Source organism: Procambarus clarkii, chromosome 65, assembly GCF_040958095.1.
Source record: "Procambarus clarkii isolate CNS0578487 chromosome 65, FALCON_Pclarkii_2.0, whole genome shotgun sequence".
Taxonomy (NCBI): domain Eukaryota; kingdom Metazoa; phylum Arthropoda; class Malacostraca; order Decapoda; family Cambaridae; genus Procambarus; species Procambarus clarkii.
Genome location: NC_091214.1, coordinates 17,633,407 through 17,650,854, shown reverse-complemented (window position 1 = coordinate 17,650,854; position 17,448 = coordinate 17,633,407). Strand labels below are relative to the sequence as shown.

Genomic DNA, 17,448 nt, shown 5'->3' with positions numbered 1-17,448 from the left:
AAATCCTCATCCTGATCCCTTCCCAGTGTTATATAGTCGTAATGGCTTGGCACTTCCCCCCCCCCCCCGATATTTCCCTTCCCTCCACAGATATATCTTCGTTACCTGTTCATCGGTAGAACAGGTTGGGCTTGGGGGGTCACCAGCGTTTCTGCTTCGATTAGAACGCTGGATTTCGTACGTTGTGGTAAATCAAGCGAACTAACTGGAATTTGTTATAACGTTATTTGATAACGTTAAGAAACGTAGTTACGTTTTAAAGATACAAATACTATACAAAGTATGTTTTCTGGGGGATAAGTGAATAGTATACAGATATCCTGTATTTCTCTCTATACACTGTATACCAATAATAAAGGAACGCATGGTACACTGTGCAGACTACAGGACAGGTAGTAAAGCATCTTTATTAATTAGAATTTATTACCGTAAATTATCGTTGAAATAGGTGCCATCCCCCGGAATTTCTGGAAATAAAATCATTTTATTTTTTTAATGAGAACAATAGATTGTGTTTTTATTAAGAATAAAATGTGATCAATGAAAACTATCTCTTCCTAATCATTTATGTATATGTATATATATATATATATATATATATATATATATATATATATATATATATATATATATATATATACATATATATATATATATATATATATATGTCGTTCCTAGTAGCCAGAACGTCGTATTCGGCCTGCTATGCAAGGCCCGATTTGCCTAGTAAGCCAAGTTTTCATGAATTAATATATTTTCTCTAATTTTTTGCTTATGGAATGATAAAGCTACCCATTTCATTATGTATGAGGTCAATTTTTTTTTATTGGAGTTAAAATTGACGTAGATATATGACCGAACCTAACCAACCCTACCTAACCTATCTTTATAGGTTAGGGTAGGTTAGGTAGCCGAAAAAGTTAGGTTAGGTTAGGTAGTCGAAAAACAATTAATTCATGAAAACTTGGCCAATTAGGCAAATTGGGCCTTGCATAGTAGGCTGAGAAGTGCGTTCTGGTTACTAGGTACGACATATATATAAATATATATATATATATATATATATATATATATATATATATATATATATATATATATATATATATATATATATATATATATATATATATATATATATATTAGTATATTTTATTTTAGTAGCAGTTTTTCTTGTAAACATATGTTGTTGAATATGACAGAAAGAGTAAGATTAATTATTCTAGCACGAATCCTCAATATTTCTTATTTTTTTCTTCACTGTCGAGGGTAGCTGAAAAATTAACTCTCCAAAGTTCATTTTCACATTTTATTTATGTTCTGACGCCTAGAAGCGTTTCGCAAGACATTTCTAATATTTTCAAAGACAATTTTACATACTCTGTTAATGCTTATATTTGTTTTTGGGTGAGGTGATAGGACATGAATTAATGGGTAAATTGCAGGTTTTATCTTCTTGCTTCTGTGTTGGTTCGGGGTCTTGAAGTAGGTTGAATGTAATTATGTGTTAATTGGCTGTTGATTGCTGGTGTTGACTTTTTGATGTGTAGAGCCTCACTGATGTCGAGTCTCCTGTTGTCGTTGTATCTGTCGATAATTTCTGTGTTGCTTGTTAAGATTTGTCTGGCGATGGTCTGGTTGTGTGAGTAGATTATATGCTCCTTGATGGAGCCCTGTTGTTTGTGCATTGTTAGTCGCCTAGAAAGAGACGTTGTTGTCTTGCCTATATACTGAGATCTTTGGGGTTGACAGTCCTCAAGTAGGTATGTGAAAGCATAGACGACGTTGGTTTCTTTCAAGGCGTTCTGTTTAGTGTCTGGAGAGTTCTTCATGAGTAGGTTGGCCGTTTTCTTGTTTTTGTTGTATTTTGTTAATTGTATACAATACAATACAATACAATTTTATTTAGGTAAGGTACATACATACAATAAATTTTTACAAGGATTGGTTGACTTATAGGTAGAGCTAGTACATACAATGCCTAAAGCCACTATTACGCAAAGCGTTTCGGGCATTGTATCTTCTGATTTGTGTCTGTGGGGATAACGATCCGATTAATAATATATTTGAGAACACTTTCCTCCGTTTTATGAGCCGTCGAAAAAAAGTTTCTGTAAAACAGTCTAAGAGACATGGTCTCTCACACAGATCACAGTAAATACAGGTGTTGTGTTAGTTGACTCTTCAGAAGTTGCATGGCGTTTCACCTTTCTTTTAATGACGTCTTCAACATAACCGTTAGAGAAGCCATTGTTGACTAGGACCTGCCTTACTCTACAGAGTTCTTCGTCGACCTGCTTCCAACCAGAGCTGTGAGTGAGAGCTTGGTCGATGTAAGCGTTGATAACACCCTCTTGTACTTGTCTGGGCAGTCACTATTGGCATTAAGGCACATTCATATGTTCGTTTCCTTAGTGTACACTGCAGTGTGAAAGTCACCATTCCTTTCCGTAACTGTTACACCTAGAAAGGGCAGCTTCACTCTCTATCTCAAAAGTGAAACTTAACACCGAATTTTGCTCGAATGCCTCCTTCAGCTGCTGCAGATGTCTGACATCAGGTACCTGTGTAAAAATGTCGTCAACGTACCTGCAGTATATGGCGGGTTTCAAGTCCATGTCAACTAAGACCCTCTACTCTATGGTACCCATATAGAAGTTCGCAAACAGGACACCTAGGGGAGAACCCATGGCGACCCCATCTACTTGTTGATACATGTGCTCATTTGGGACTCAAGAAGGGTGCCTCTTTAGTACAAGCTTGGAGTAGCTTCTTTAGTATGCTCTCTGGTATGTCAAGAGGGGTACAAGCCGGATCACGATACACTTTGTCCATCATCATCCTGATTGTTTCATCCACGGGCACGTTGGTGAACAGCGACTCCCCATCGAGAGTGGCTGTGGCCCGTGCTCCCCGCAGTAAGTCACCGAATTCCTTTGGAGACTTCAGGCTAAAGGCACAAGGTACATAGGGAGTCAGCAAGCCGTTGAGTCGCTTAGCCAGTCTGTACGTGGGTGTGGGTATCTGGCTGATGATTGGCTGAAATGGGTTTCCAGTCTTGTGGGTCTTGACATTTCCATATGCGTAACCAGGTTTGTATTCCCCAACAACCTTCGGCAGTTGGAGTCCATATTTCTTGACTTTCACAGTATCAATCAATCTGTTTTCCTAAAAAATTAACAGAGTATGTAAAATTGTCTTTGAAATGTACCAATTGATTCACATCCTATCACCTCACCCAAAAACTTATATAAACATTAACAGAGTATGTAAAATTGTCTTTGAAATGTACCAATTGATTCACATCCTATCACCTCACCCAAAAACTTATATAAACATTAACAGAGTATGTAAAATTCCCTCTACCCGTTTGTAAACTCATGCTACAGCAAGAATCTAACCCTGCTTTTTGGGGAACATGAAATTGAATCACAAGAAGGTGTCCAACAAGGTGACCCCCTTGCTCCTTTTCTGTTCTGCCTAGTTATCAAGGAAGTCACCGATAACCTGTCCAGTGAGCTCAACATTTGGTTTTTGGATGATGGTACTGTAGCCGGCTCCCCAGCCTCACTCTTGGACGACATAAGAATAATCCAGGAGCAAGGAGCAAGCCTAGGCCTCACCCTGAACCCTTCCAAGTGCGAAATAACCTCCACCAACCAGCACATAATAGAGCAAATAAAGGTTGTTTTGCCTGACATTCATACAACCAACCCTGAGGACAGCACACTCCTAGGTGCTCCTCTTGGAAGGAATGCCATCGACGGGGTCCTTGGTAAGAAGATCACTGACCTGAAGAGGATGAACGAGAGGATTGAAGACATCGATGCTCATGATGCACTTTACCTCATCACCAGATGCTTGTCCCTTCCCAGGCTGATCTACTTTCTAAGATGTTCGCCATCTTTCAACAATATTAAATTAGAAGAGTATGACAGCTTGCTGAAATCAACACTAGAAAAAGCCCTCAATCTTTCCCTCAGCGACTCACAGTGGAAACAGGCCTCCCTTCCTGTCAGACTCGGGGGCCTTGGCGTGCGCACAGCAACACAAATTGCTGTACCAGCATTCCTGTCCTCTTCAGTGGGGTCTGACAACCTGGTGAAGGAAATCCTACCTGAGCACCTATTTCAACAGGCAGGGGTGCATGATCCCAGCTTCACAGACTGCACAACCAAATGGGTCTCTCTCCCAGGACCAGCACCCCAACCACCGCCTTCTGAAGCCCATAAGCAATCCAGCTGGGATCGCCCCATTGCCGACCAAGAAGCTGCAACTTTGCTAGAAGCTGCGACGACACCACATGACACTGCCCGACTTAGAGCTGTAGCAGCTCCCCATGCAGGTGATTTCCTATTAGCAACCCCAATGTCAGCAACCGGCACCCGTCTCACACCGCAGGCCCTCCGAATTGCCGTGGCTCTCCGCCTAGCTGCCCCAATCCACACCGAATACAGGTGTATTTGCGGCGAGGCAGAGGCCGACAGATATGGACGGCATGGCCTTCTTTGCCAAAGGACCGGAGGATGGCATGCAAGACACGGCGAGGTTAATGAGATTATTAAGAGAAGCCTTACCACAGCCGGTTGTCCAGCAGAGAGAGAGCCCCGTTACCTAATGTCCCGCAACTCTGATGAGCCTGTCGGTCGCCCAGACGGAATTACGCTGAACCCCTGGAAGAATGGTAGACAGTTGGTGTGGGACTACACTTGCGTTTCAACTTTAGCCAATACCTATGTTGACTTCAGTGCTACACAAGCAGGAGGAGCTGCCAATCACCGGGAAGCGGCCAAGTCACGTAAATACAGAGACCTTGAGCACCACTACAATTTTGTCCCCATTGCCTCAGAGACGCTTGGTGCCTGGGGTAAAAGTGCTGCTAGCTTTTTAAAGGAGTTGGGGTCTAAGCTAATCGAAACAACTAGAGACCCCAGAGCTGCCAGTTTTCTTTTTCAGCGCCTTAGTGTGGCAATCCAGAGAGGAAATGCTCACTGCATCCATGGTTCCTGCCCGCCATCTGAGGAGCTGGAGGAGCTATTCAACTTATGACAAGCAGCCTTGTACCCTGTATGTAATCAATATTGTAACTTTTTTTGTGTAATGACATTTTCAAATAAAGTTAGATAAATATACACACTTAACAAAAGAATAGGGGTGGTAGGAGAAGAAAATATCAAAGTGTTCAGTGAGGATCCACAAGGTCTTCTCTGAGTACTCTTTATTTTCTTCTCCGAGGCTATGGGTCCCTACATTTGCACCAGAGGTGGTACCCCTTCTAGGTTTTTATATATATATATATATATATATATATATATATATATATATATATATATATATATATATATATATATATATATATATATATATATATATATATATACATATGTTGTACCTAGTAGCCAGAACGTAATACTCGGCCTACTATGCAAGAACCGATTTGCCTAATAAGCCAAGTTTTCCTGAATTTATATATTTTTCAAATTTTGTTCTTATGAAATGATAAAACTATCCATTTTATTATGTATGAGTTTTTTTTTTAATTTGAGTTTAAACTAACGTAGATATATGACCGAACCTAACCTATCTTAGCCTAACCTAAACTAACATAACTAAGTCAATAATTTATATTCCTAATACAATATAATAATATAAATTAAAATAAACTAATTGGAAACGTATTTTTGGAAATAAAAAAAATCACTCGGCCTGTTAGGCAAATCAGGCCTTGAATAGTAGGCCAAGAAGGGCGTTCTGGCTACTAGGTACGACACACACACACACACACACACACACACACACACACACACACACACACACACACACACACACACACACACACACACACACACACACTATATAGCACCCCTCAGACCTGACTTGAGAAGTAGAAGAACACCCAGAACCCTATCAACCAGGTATATGTGGGCCTGCGGGCCGCTCCAAGCAACAGCCTGGTGGACCAAACTCTCACAAGTCAAGCCTGGCCTCGGGCCGGACTTGAGAAGTAGAAGAACACCCAGAAACCCATCCAGGTACAAACCATGCAAGGCCCGCTCCTATTTACACGTGTAAATAAACTTGACCGTAAAACATACCCGTAAATGAAGGCTTTGATGTCGTTATCATTGCGAGTCTTGCAATGAGCCTCGTCAACAAACCACTTCTTCAAATCGTATATTTTGGTGGAGTTATCGGAGTGAAGTCTCTCACATAGATCACAGTAAGGCTTAGCGTAATTTACCCAGTCGATGGGAAGTCGGTGAAATCTTTTCCATCTGTGGAGGAGATGGAACAGTCATTTCGGGATGGTGATGGTTGTTGTGGTGGTTGTGGCAGCTACTGTAACAGTGCAACAATGCAGTTACTCTGGAGCTGAAAGTTGTAAGTAGCACGGGCTATGGTGAGCCCGTAGTGGGCTTATCTAGCACAAGATCGGGGCTGTAACTGTCCGGATTGTGAGCTGGTAAGGGGATTATGAGGAGTAATTAGGTAGTTAAGTCTAACTACGTAGCACATAGAGGAGATATGAGAAACGAGCAGCTAGTCGTTTTATTTATGACGTATAACTAAACTGTCAGCGAAATCTCAAATTTATTTGATAATTTAAATTCAAGGATTAATTATTGAATTATTGTTTTGAATTATTGTTCTGAAATTAATTTCTTATTCTTCTAAACTATTTTTCTCCCTCACTCTTTGATATTGTTTCATTAGACTCATTGGTACAACGATGGATTCACTTTTTGCAGGTCCGCGTTCGATCCTGGATGGCTCAAGTGGTTGGGCAGTAATTTCTTCCCTTTGTTCTATCCCAGATCCTTATTTTCATATCCTATCCAAGTGATATATCGTCATCTCCATATAACTACCTTATCATTTCTTACCTGATATTCTTTTCTGACTCCCCAAATTCTTTCCTGATTTCTAATATTCTTTCCTGAGTGCTAATATTCTTTTTTGACTCCTTTGTGAGTAATATTAGATTTCTGAATGTTCTTGCATCCAGAATGTAGTTCCTATTCCTAAATGTTCTTATTATCAGTAGTATTATTTAAATACATTCTTTAATGTTTAAATACTGTATTCCGTTCAAACAGAGATTGAAAAGAGTGTGAACAGAGTTTGAACAGTGTGAACAAAGTTTGAATAGAGTTTGAACAGTGTGAACAAAGTTTGAACAAACATACATCAAATTTGAACAGAGAAACAATTGATGTAAACATGCCAAAGGTTCTGTAGTTATCGTTTCTAGGTTATCATAGGGGGGAGGCTACGATAGCGGAGTCTTATGTATTCTTGAATAGTAATAATTGGATAAATTTATTGATGTTAGTTATAAGGGAGAATGCTATGCTACGAGGTTGCCAGGACTGGTTAAAGGACTTATTTGAAGTACTCATTATCTAGGAGAATGAGGCTACCAGGACTGGTTAAAGGACTTACTTGAAGTACTCATTGTCTAGGAGAATGAGGCTACCAGGACTGGTTATAAGACTCACTTGACGTACTCATTATCTAGGAGAATGAGGCTTCCAGGACTGGTTAAAGGACTTACTTGAAGTACTCATTGTCTAGGAGAATGAGGCTACCAGGACTGGTTAGAAGACTCACTTGAAGTACTCATTATCTAGGAGAATGAGGCTACCAGGACTGGTTAGAAGACTCACTTGAAGTACTCATTATCTAGGAGAATGAGGCTACTAGGACTGGTTATAAGACTTACTTGAAGTACTCATTATAGGCTGTGTCGTTGTGATCGAGGTATATGAGATAGTCAGCGAGGGCCTTGGCGGTAGGGAAGCTGAGGGCATCAATGTAAGAATGAGGCGGTGCATGTTGTGAGTAGTTAGCCAGCCCATAGACCACAGGTACTATGTCCAGCCTGTTGGAGGAGGATCTGACCTGTTATAGCTATAAAATATATATAACTATATAGCTATAGTTATATAAAAACCATACTACCTGACTCACCATGTACTCAGTACTAGGTCATATTAACTCATCTCTTCCCCTCTCAAGGGGGACTCTATCCTCCTGTTACGTTACTCTTAACTTGTAATATAAATTTTCGTGATTTAATCAAGCACATGTTGTTTCTGCAATTATTTAATCAAGCACATGTTTCTGCAATTATTTAATCAAGCACATGTTTCTGCAATTATTTAATCAAGCACATGTTTCTGCAATTATGGAAATCTTAATGGTTTAAGTGTTTATGATTTCCTTTTCAGCTAGTAAGTGTGAGTCTTTACCTTAGATAAGAAGCTTAACCAAAAGCCAATATCTATCTAAACAAAGGAATTTTTTTTGGGGGGGGGATAAAAAAAATTTGGGATAAGATTTTTTGGTTGGATAAAAATGATTTTTTTTGGGGGGGGGACTTATAAAAGTCCCCCTCCCCCCCCCCCCCAAAAAAAAAAACGGGTTGAATTCTGACAGTTGAAATAATTTAGAACACCCAGCAAATGACTTCTAAACAGAACATTTTGAAAAAAATACTTTCAAAGTGTGATTTTAGAAGTTCATTGATGAACCCAATATGTGGTGAATGGGATGGAACTATCAGGAGAAAGTGTCAAGCCACCACGACTATCTCTCTCTCTCTCTCTCTCTCTCTCTCTCTCTCTCTCTCTCTCTCTCTCTCTCTCTCTCTCTCTCTCTCTCTCTATCGCACTATATAGTCGTGATGGCTGATATAGTGCTATATCAGATCCTTATCAAATCCTGTTGCAATATCCTTATCCTGACTACATAGTCAGGATAAGAATTTGGGATGGAACTACCAGGAGAAAGCGCCAAGCCAAGACTATATAACACTGGGAAGGGGGTCAGGATAAGGATTTGGGATGGGACGGCGGGAAGGAATGGTGAGCTGAGTGAATTACCTCAACACATTGAAGAGCTTCTCAGTGACGTAGTCACGACACAGAGAGTTCTCAAAGGAGAGGTAGAACTTGTAGTCAGCGGCGAGAGTTGAGTGGCACTTGAGAGACTGCTGGCTCTGGCACTTTGTTCCTCCACACTTCCCGAACTCGTCAATCTTGATCCAGTTCCTCAACGTTCGAATCAGACTCGAAAGCAATGTGGTCCTCGTTAGTCAAAATTATATATATGCTTACGTGAGTTCATATATATATATATATATATATATATATATATATATATATATATATATATATATATATATATATATATATATATATATATATGACAATGTCAGGCCACGAAGGAAGGAATGAAACGGAGTTTTCTTTCCTGATTAATTTTTAAGAACTTGTTATGAATGTTGAAGACATTTTTAAGAATTTTAGAGAAATTTTTAAGATTTTTAAAGAAATTTTTAAGAATTTTAAAGAAATTTTTAAGAATTTTAAAGAAATTTTTAAGGATTTTAAAGACATTTTTAAGAATTGTAAGAGATTTTTAAGGACTTTAATGAAATTTTTAAGATTTTAAAATATTTTTTTTTAAATTTTAAAGAAATTTTTAAGAATTTGTTGACAATTTTTAAGAACTTTTCGTTCCTTTCGTGGTCTAACATTGTCACTTTGCTTTCCATGTGTTAATTTCTTGGTGATTTGCACACTCACACACACACACACACACACACACACACACACACACACACACACACACACACACACACACACACACACACACACACACACACACACACACACACACACACACACACACACACATTCAAATGAGAAATCCATGGAAAATCATAAAATGTTTAATGTGCTTTGGAGAATACTGAAGTATCTTACCTAACATAAGTTAAACAAAATAAAATAGAGACATGATAAATATACAATAAATAAAACACACAAGTATATACATGTTGTTTAACTAACTTTTCAGCCCATCCTCTCAACAAATAACCCACCAACGTCTCAAATGCATCGTACTATGGGAAGTATTAACGACATACAAATGTCTACGTTTTCTATACATCGAACTCGAAAGGTTAGGTTAGGGTAGGTTAGGTTAGGTGGGTTGCTTGGGTTCGTACGCTTCGGTTATGTTGGTAGGTTGCATTTTTAACGGAGAGGCAATTGGAAAAAACAGGCTGAACGTCATAGGCGATGGTTAAACGGCATTGACGTTAGACTAGCGTTAAAGGCGTTGAATCAACAGTATATAGACGTTAAAATACCGTTTAGGGCTTTGAATCAACGGTATTTAGACGTTAAAATGCCGTTAAAGGCGTTGAATCAACAGTATTTAGACGTTAAAGTACCGTTAAAGGCGTTGAATCAACGGTATTTAGACGTTAAAATACCGTTTAAGGCGTTGATTCAACGGTATTTAAACGTTAAAATACCGTTAAAGGCGTTGAATCAACGGTATTTAGACGTTAAAGTACCGTTAAAGGCGTTGAATCAACGGTATTTAGACGTTAAAATACCGTTTAAGGCGTTGATTCAACGGTATTTAAACGTTAAAATACCGTTAAAGGCGGTGAATCAACGGTAGTTATACGTTAAAATACTGTTTAAGGCGTTGAATCAACGGTATTTAGACATTATAATACCGTTAAAGGCGTTGAATCAACGGTATTTAAACGTTAAAATACCGTTAAAGGCGTTGAATCAACGGTATTTAAACGTTAAAATACCGTTAAATGCGTTGAATCAACGGTTTACACGTTAATTCACTATTACAGCAACGTCGCGTGCCTGGCTTTGCCTGAGGGAGAGATCCAGTGGCACATTGTCAAAGAGTTACGTCGACTTGACGTCACTGGCGTTAATTCAACGTTAATAGTATTAACTGCGTTAGTAACAACGCAGTTACTAATATTATTACAACTGTGGCAGCTCACTGTTTCCGTCCGCCAATGGTGTTGCAATTGGAGACTAGCCAGGCCGCCATCTTGGTCTTCCCTGCTGCGTAGTTCCTGTTGCTCGGCTTCTCAGGCACCCTCCGCCGGTACACGCGTCCGTACCTGCAGGCAACACAGGGAGGCTTAGGCCTGAGTGTGAGATATATATATGTAGCCTGAGGAGAAATGTGTGTCCTGCAGGATCAGTATTGTGGCCTGCCGGATCAGTATTGTGGCCTGCAGGAGTAATATCACATCCTGCAGGAGTAATATCACATCCTGCAGGAGTAATATCACATCCTACAAGAAACATATTTTCCTGTGAGTCCAAGAATATGAAACATAAGTTTTATAAAGTTTTATATAACATAAGTTATTTATTTTAACATAAAATAGTTATTTTAACATATTAATTTATTTTAACATAAGTTAGTTTTATTTTAACATAAGTTATAAGTTTTAAATATAAAATATGTGTAATTCACTTGCTAGTCTCCTAAAGAAAAGGCATTACAGTGTATTACAGAGCCGCAGGTGTTTCTGTACTTATCGCTTGGAATGCTATGAAGCGGGTGTTTTATGGACGTACTCAGGTGTTAATAACCCCCCTTCAGGTTAATTAATGGGATGTTTAATTACTCAATTCGTTTTCCATCACAGGTTTCTACAGGGGTAACTGAGGTGTAAGCACAAAGGTGCTGAGGCACCTTTGGATGGCATAAGTGACGTTGCAAAATGGTCTGTCAAACGCGAATTAAAAATAATAATAATAATAATAATAATAATAATAATAATAATAATAGTAATATTACTAATAATAACAACTTCAAATATCTAATTCAGATAGAAAATTCTTCTTTCATTTAAAATCATTTGAGCATTTTGATTCCTTTGCTAAATAAAAACCCATCAATTCCTCCTGTACGAACTCCATTCGAATCCCCAACTGATCAGACCATACACTATTAAAAATCAACCCAACCAATACATACGGCAATGGGAAGTCTGAGTCGAGTCTGTAGGTGAAAGTCCAGTTGAAGACCTGGTTGAATCGCTCAATCCTGGCGAAGAGGTGAGCTGGAGACTCCATCAACCAGAAGACGTAACGTGTGTGAGGAGACCTGGTGACCAGGATGAGTTTTAATCATCAAAATCACACTGGTGAATTGATGGTGTGTGTGAGCATCTAAGGTGTGTAATGTTTGCTTTGTAGCATATTAGGGTGACGGTTAGGTTAGTTTAACATGTTAGGGTGAAGGTTAGGTTAGGTTAGGTTAGGTTAACATGCCAGTGTGAAGGTTAGGTTAGGTTAGGTTAGGTTAACATGTCAGGGTGACGGTTAGGTTAGTCTTACATGCCAGTGTGAAGGCTAGGTTAGGTTAGGTTAGGTTAGGTTAGGTTAGGTTAGGTTAGGTTAACATGCCAGTGTGAAGGTTAGGTTAGTTTAACATGTCAGTGTGAGGGTTAGTCTGGCAGGTTAATATTAAGCTATTAACACCAATCCACAACATTAAGTGTTCACTAACTGCAACTGTTTAACGTAACTCAAAATTAATTGTGCCGTTTTTAAATTTAATTAATTTATTTAGTTTGCAAAGTTTAAATAAAGTGTATAATATTTTAGCGTTTATCTAACGTAATATTGATATCCTGAGCTTCGAGTGAAGTATTCCACGCTAAAACATTGGATATCTTGACACACACACACACACACACACACACACACACACACACACACACACACACACACACACACACACACACACACACACACACACACACACGACACACACACACACACACACACACACACACACACACACACACACACACACACACACACACACACACACACACACACACACACACACACACACACACACTACATATGCTTGCCTGGCAGACAGTCAGGCTGCCTGAAGCTCCAAGTACTTGTTGAACAATTCTCACCGCTGAGTGGGGAGAGATTTATCATCAGACCTGAAATGCCACAAGAGAGCATCAATTTCCTCGTGTGGGAACCTGGACCGATCACCTGTAGTCATGCAGGTGTTTACACGACAACCGGCCCGAAGGAACGGCTCCCGTCCGAACCCGAACCAAAAATGTTTCAAATCGAACACCTGAAAACACGTGAGAATTCAGTTAATGTATTAAAAAAAATGAAAATATGGAAATTTTGCGTATTTGGCAAATAGATTTAAATCTATTTTTTCTGGTGATATAATCAAGGAAGAAGCAATCGAAATGATTCATAAAATGGGAAGATTTGGGGAATTTTGGAGGAATCTTGGGGGAAATATTGGGAAAATCTTAGAGGAATCTTAGGGAAATCTTGGAGGAATCTTAGGGAAATCTTAGAGGAATCTTAGGTAAATCTTAGAGGAATCTTGGGAAATCTTAGATGAATCTTACAAAAATCTTGGAGAAATCTTGAGGAAATCTTGGAGGAATCACAGGGAAATCTTGAAGGAATCTTGGGAAAATCTTAGATGAATCTTAGGTAAATCTTGGAGGAATCTTGGGAAATCTTGGAGGAATCTTGGGAAAATCTTGGAGAATCTTGGAAACAGGAAAAAAGTCAACTTACTTCATTCCAAAACAAGATCTTCTTCAGTGGAGGATTATCGGGATCGAGGTTGACCTTGTCCCTCGGTCTCTCTACATACAGGTCCACAGGTTCAGAGGTCAGGTTTTCGGAGATTGGGTTGTCTTCGAAGGGAAAGTTTGAGTCCCCCTCGACAATACCTCTCTGCCAGACCAGTCCTTCCACTGTATAAGTGTTGTTCATGCTTCTGTAGGAGAGATTAAGTGATTGTGAAGAACATTTTTGAGATAGAGAGAAAGACAGAGAGAGAGAGAGAGAGAGAGAGAGAGAGAGAGAGAGAGAGAGAGAGAGAGAGAGAGAGAGAGAGAGAGAGAGAGAGAGAGAGAGAGAGAGAGAGAGAGAGAGAGAGAGAGAGAGAGAGTGTGTGAGAGAGAGAGAGAGAGAGAGAGAGAGAGAGAGAGAGAGAGAGAGAGAGAGAGTCAGTCTATCCACGCATGAGCTCCTAAATCCCATCTTACTGTGCACCAGTTGACCTTAAAAAAAATACCTCCCACAATCAATAACAATTTCAACTGACCGCCACAAACCATTGCAGAGTTTGTCAGCGTTGCAATATTCGCACAAAGTGGCTGTTTTAGAGACAAAAGCTCTGAACCGCAGTGCTCTTTATAAAGGTCATTGGTCGTTAACTTGCCTGTGAACACCTGGTCGTAGGTCATTGGTTGTTAACTTGCCTGTGAACACCTGGTCGTAGGTCATTGGTTGTTAACTTGCCTGTGAACACCTGGTCGTAGGTCATTGGTCGTTAACTTGCCTGTGAACACCTGGTCGTAGGTCATTGGTCGTTAACTTGCCTGTGAACACCTGGTCGTAGGTCATTGGTCGTTAACTTGCCTGTGAACACCTGGTCGTAGGTCATTGGTCGTTAACTTGCCTGTGAACACCTGGTCGTAGGTCATTGGTCGTTAACTTGCCTGTGAACACCTGGGCGTTTCACATTTATTTTAGGTGAGTGAGGATTTAGTTAACACAATTAAACAAGGCTTCAATCAACCCTGATGGTAAATTAATTCGTTTTAATATATGGTATTTACTGAAGTTTCTGTTGCTGATTTTCTTGGTTACTTAGCTAATGAGTTATTCAACCGTGAATTACCTGTCTTCCAATATAATTTTCAAGCTTCTAAAACTATTTATACATGAATGTAAGTTTATTTTTAATAATGAGTAATATCTATAAACTAATGGTAATGTTAATATCAAATGGTAATGGAATATCCACTTTGTCCATTGCTTTCTAATTTATATATATATATATATATATATATATATATATATATATATATATATATATATATATATATATGTCGTACCTAGTAGCCAGAACGCACTTCTCAGCCTACTATGCAAGGCCCGATTTGCCTAATAAGCCAAGTTTTCATGAAATAATATATTTTCTCTAATTTTTTTCTTACGAAATGATAAAGCTACCCATTTCATTATGTATGAGGTCAATTTTTTTTTATTGGAGTTAAAATTAACGTAGATATATGACCGAACCTAACCAACCCTACCTAACCTATCTCTATAGGTTAGGTTAGGTTAGGTAGCCGAAAAAGTTAGGTTAGGTTAGGTTAGGTAGTCGAAAAACAATTAATTCATGAAAACTTGGCTTATTAGGCAAATCCGGCCTTGCATAGTAGGCTGAGAAGTGCGTTCTGGCTACTAGGTACGACATATATATATATATATATATATATATATATATATATATATATATATATATATATATATATATATATATATATATATATATATATAGAGGGTACTCACATATTGAGGTTGTGTCCCCTGATGAGGACATCAAAGAACTCCAGCAGGGGCTGTTGAGGAACCAAGGTAGTTAGAGTGTCCATGTTGTTAAGGTAGACGAGCACACTAACAACAGTAACCACGCACAGCAACGCTATCTGCACACCAGAGAAAATATCACATCACTATTATAATAAAAATTATTATTGTTACTGACTGTGAAGGAAAAGATGCAGTGTATAAACTAATGTATTAACTAGCTAATTTACGGGTCCTTTATTCACCTTTATTCAAGGATGTGTTATATAATGTTCTTCGAGAACACTTTGAGATAGGATGTGTAGGTTATATGCTAGAATTTGATTTTTAATTCATATATTATTTTTTGTTTAACTTCTTTCTAGCTCTGTACGGCATTGTAGTAAGTTTCTCCATTATTATTATTGTTTTTGTAATAAATCTATTAAAATAAAATAACTATTTTACCATTAGGTAAAATAGTTCCACCCTACTACTGTTCCACCATCACCATTAGGTGGGGATGGGTGGAACAGCAGGTGGTGATGGGTGGAACAGCAGGTGGTGATGGGTGGAACAGCAGGTGGTGATGGGTGGAACAGCAGGTGGTGATGGGTGGAACAATAGGTTGTGACAGGTGACGCCGACACACAGGACTAAACCAACCCCCCCCCCCCCACACAAAGTCCTACACCACACACCAAATCCTGGTTATAACAACACAATTTACACAACATCTAACCAGCTCCACCACAACCCGCCCGACTACACCACACATCCCTCGCAACTGATTCATTCCCCCCTCGTTCCTGTCCTCCTTAACAACCACTTTTCCACTTCATCCGCCATTAGCCAACGTCGCACGGAACGACCGACCGAACCACAGGTCAAGGAGCGATCAGTTGATACATTGAAATTAACTCACCTGTCTCCTCATAGCCGTGAATGAGTGAGTCCGTCCGCTGAACGAGTGAGTCCTTCCGTCGTCTGAGGGTATGAGTGAAGAACTAACTCATTCGTCTATGAGGCCCCACAGGTGTCCGTGATGTCGAGTGCGTATATATATATATACAAATATATATATAAATATATATATATATTTAGGTATAACTCCAAGCTTTACATTAAACTTAACACTTTTGTTTATATTATATACTATTGTTGCTAGTTATACTATTATTTAAAAACACAAGCATATAACACGAATTCGTTTAACCGTTTTCAGGTAAAAACGTTGATACTTAACGTTAGCGATAAAGTTCTCTGTGGTCGAGCAACCTACAGGTAGGTGTATACACGTGTTGGGTGTGAGGATACTGGGTGACACAGCTGCCACAGGTGAACCACGCATGTGCGATATCACCGAGGGATCATTCTCCGTTATCACCGCCTGGGTAACCATATCTCCTTAACAGACACCTCCATCGACACAACTTTAGAGTCAAAATGTTTCTTGTTGTGTATATTTTCAAATATATATATTTGTTAGGTGTGCATGCGTTGTGTTGATACAAACGGCTATTCCACCCTTCTCTTCATATTTCATTTCGTGTTATCCACTGTTCTATATTCTCCTTTCCTTTGTTTTTCTCTCTCTCTCTCGTTATCAACGCACTCCCAACCTTCCCCCCTAAACTGTTTAGATTATAATCTAGCACAAATATTTCTAAACAGGAAACGCTAAGCCTGTATGACCATAGGAAAGGGATATGAGAAACATATAGGAGGTGGGATATGAGAACAGAATAGGTGCTGGGATATGAAGACACTATATGACATAGGATATGAGGACAGGATAGGAGCTGAAACATGAAAAAAAAGATAGAAACTAGGATATGAGAAAATATCGAAGCTGGGATTTAAGAAAAATATTGTGAAAATATTTTTTCACATTTATGTAGTATTTTGGTTAAAGAAACTAGAGGGGGGATGGGGGAGAGGGAGGGGGAAGAGAGGGAGGGAGGGAGGGAGGGAGCTGGGATATGAGATATGGATAGGAGCTGGGATATGAGAAATGGATAGGAGCTGGGATATGAGAAATGGATAGGAGTTAGGATATGAGAAATGGATAGGTGCTAGGATATGAGAAAAGGTTATGAACTGGGATATGAACTAAAATATGAGGACGGAAATCCATAACAGTACCGACTCACTGAAAGAGATAACAATATTTCTTATCTAAACCTCGATATCTTACGCAACGATATCTTAAGCTTCTGGTTAGTTCAGTTGGTTATTCACACAC

At 39.1% G+C, this 17,448-nt stretch overlaps 1 protein-coding gene and 1 long non-coding RNA gene across 4 annotated transcripts; one reads left to right on the top strand and one right to left on the bottom strand.

Moving 5' to 3' along the window:
• Positions 1-405: 405 nt before the first annotated feature.
• Positions 406-16,546, bottom strand: LOC123771154 (alpha-(1,3)-fucosyltransferase C). Of its 3 annotated transcripts, XM_069309475.1 has the most exons (11): positions 16,486-16,534; positions 16,129-16,223; positions 15,207-15,343; positions 13,416-13,620; positions 12,776-12,948; positions 11,818-11,946; positions 10,826-10,948; positions 8,883-9,068; positions 7,721-7,879; positions 6,093-6,272; positions 406-467 (listed from the first exon to the last, which is right to left on the bottom strand). In XM_069309475.1, exons 2-11 carry the CDS (start codon positions 16,138-16,140, stop codon positions 434-436), a joined length of 1,338 nt encoding a protein of 445 aa, XP_069165576.1. In that variant the 5' UTR covers positions 16,141-16,223; positions 16,486-16,534; the 3' UTR covers positions 406-433. The 3 variants fall into 3 exon arrangements, with proteins under 3 accessions (XP_069165576.1, XP_069165575.1, XP_069165577.1); XM_069309474.1 differs by having other exon boundaries at positions 16,129-16,546; XM_069309476.1 differs by lacking the exon at positions 406-467 and adding an exon at positions 1,293-3,165 and having other exon boundaries at positions 16,129-16,546.
• LOC138354939 (uncharacterized) lies at positions 11,965-12,444 on the top strand. Its single transcript, XR_011223734.1, has 2 exons — positions 11,965-12,143; positions 12,214-12,444. It is a non-coding gene; the product is annotated as an uncharacterized lncRNA (long non-coding RNA).
• Positions 16,547-17,448: the final 902 nt, after the last annotated feature.

Excerpts from the sequence above, each read along its gene's own strand:
- LOC123771154 (XM_069309474.1), bottom strand. Across the intron at positions 9,069-10,825 it reads ACCATTGGCGGACGGAAACA|TCTGATTCGAACGTTGAGGA; the intron begins GTGAGCTGCCAC and ends ATTGCTTTCGAG. Across the intron at positions 6,273-7,720 it reads GCCTATAATGAGTACTTCAA|ATGGAAAAGATTTCACCGAC; the intron begins GTAAGTCTTATA and ends TCTCCTCCACAG.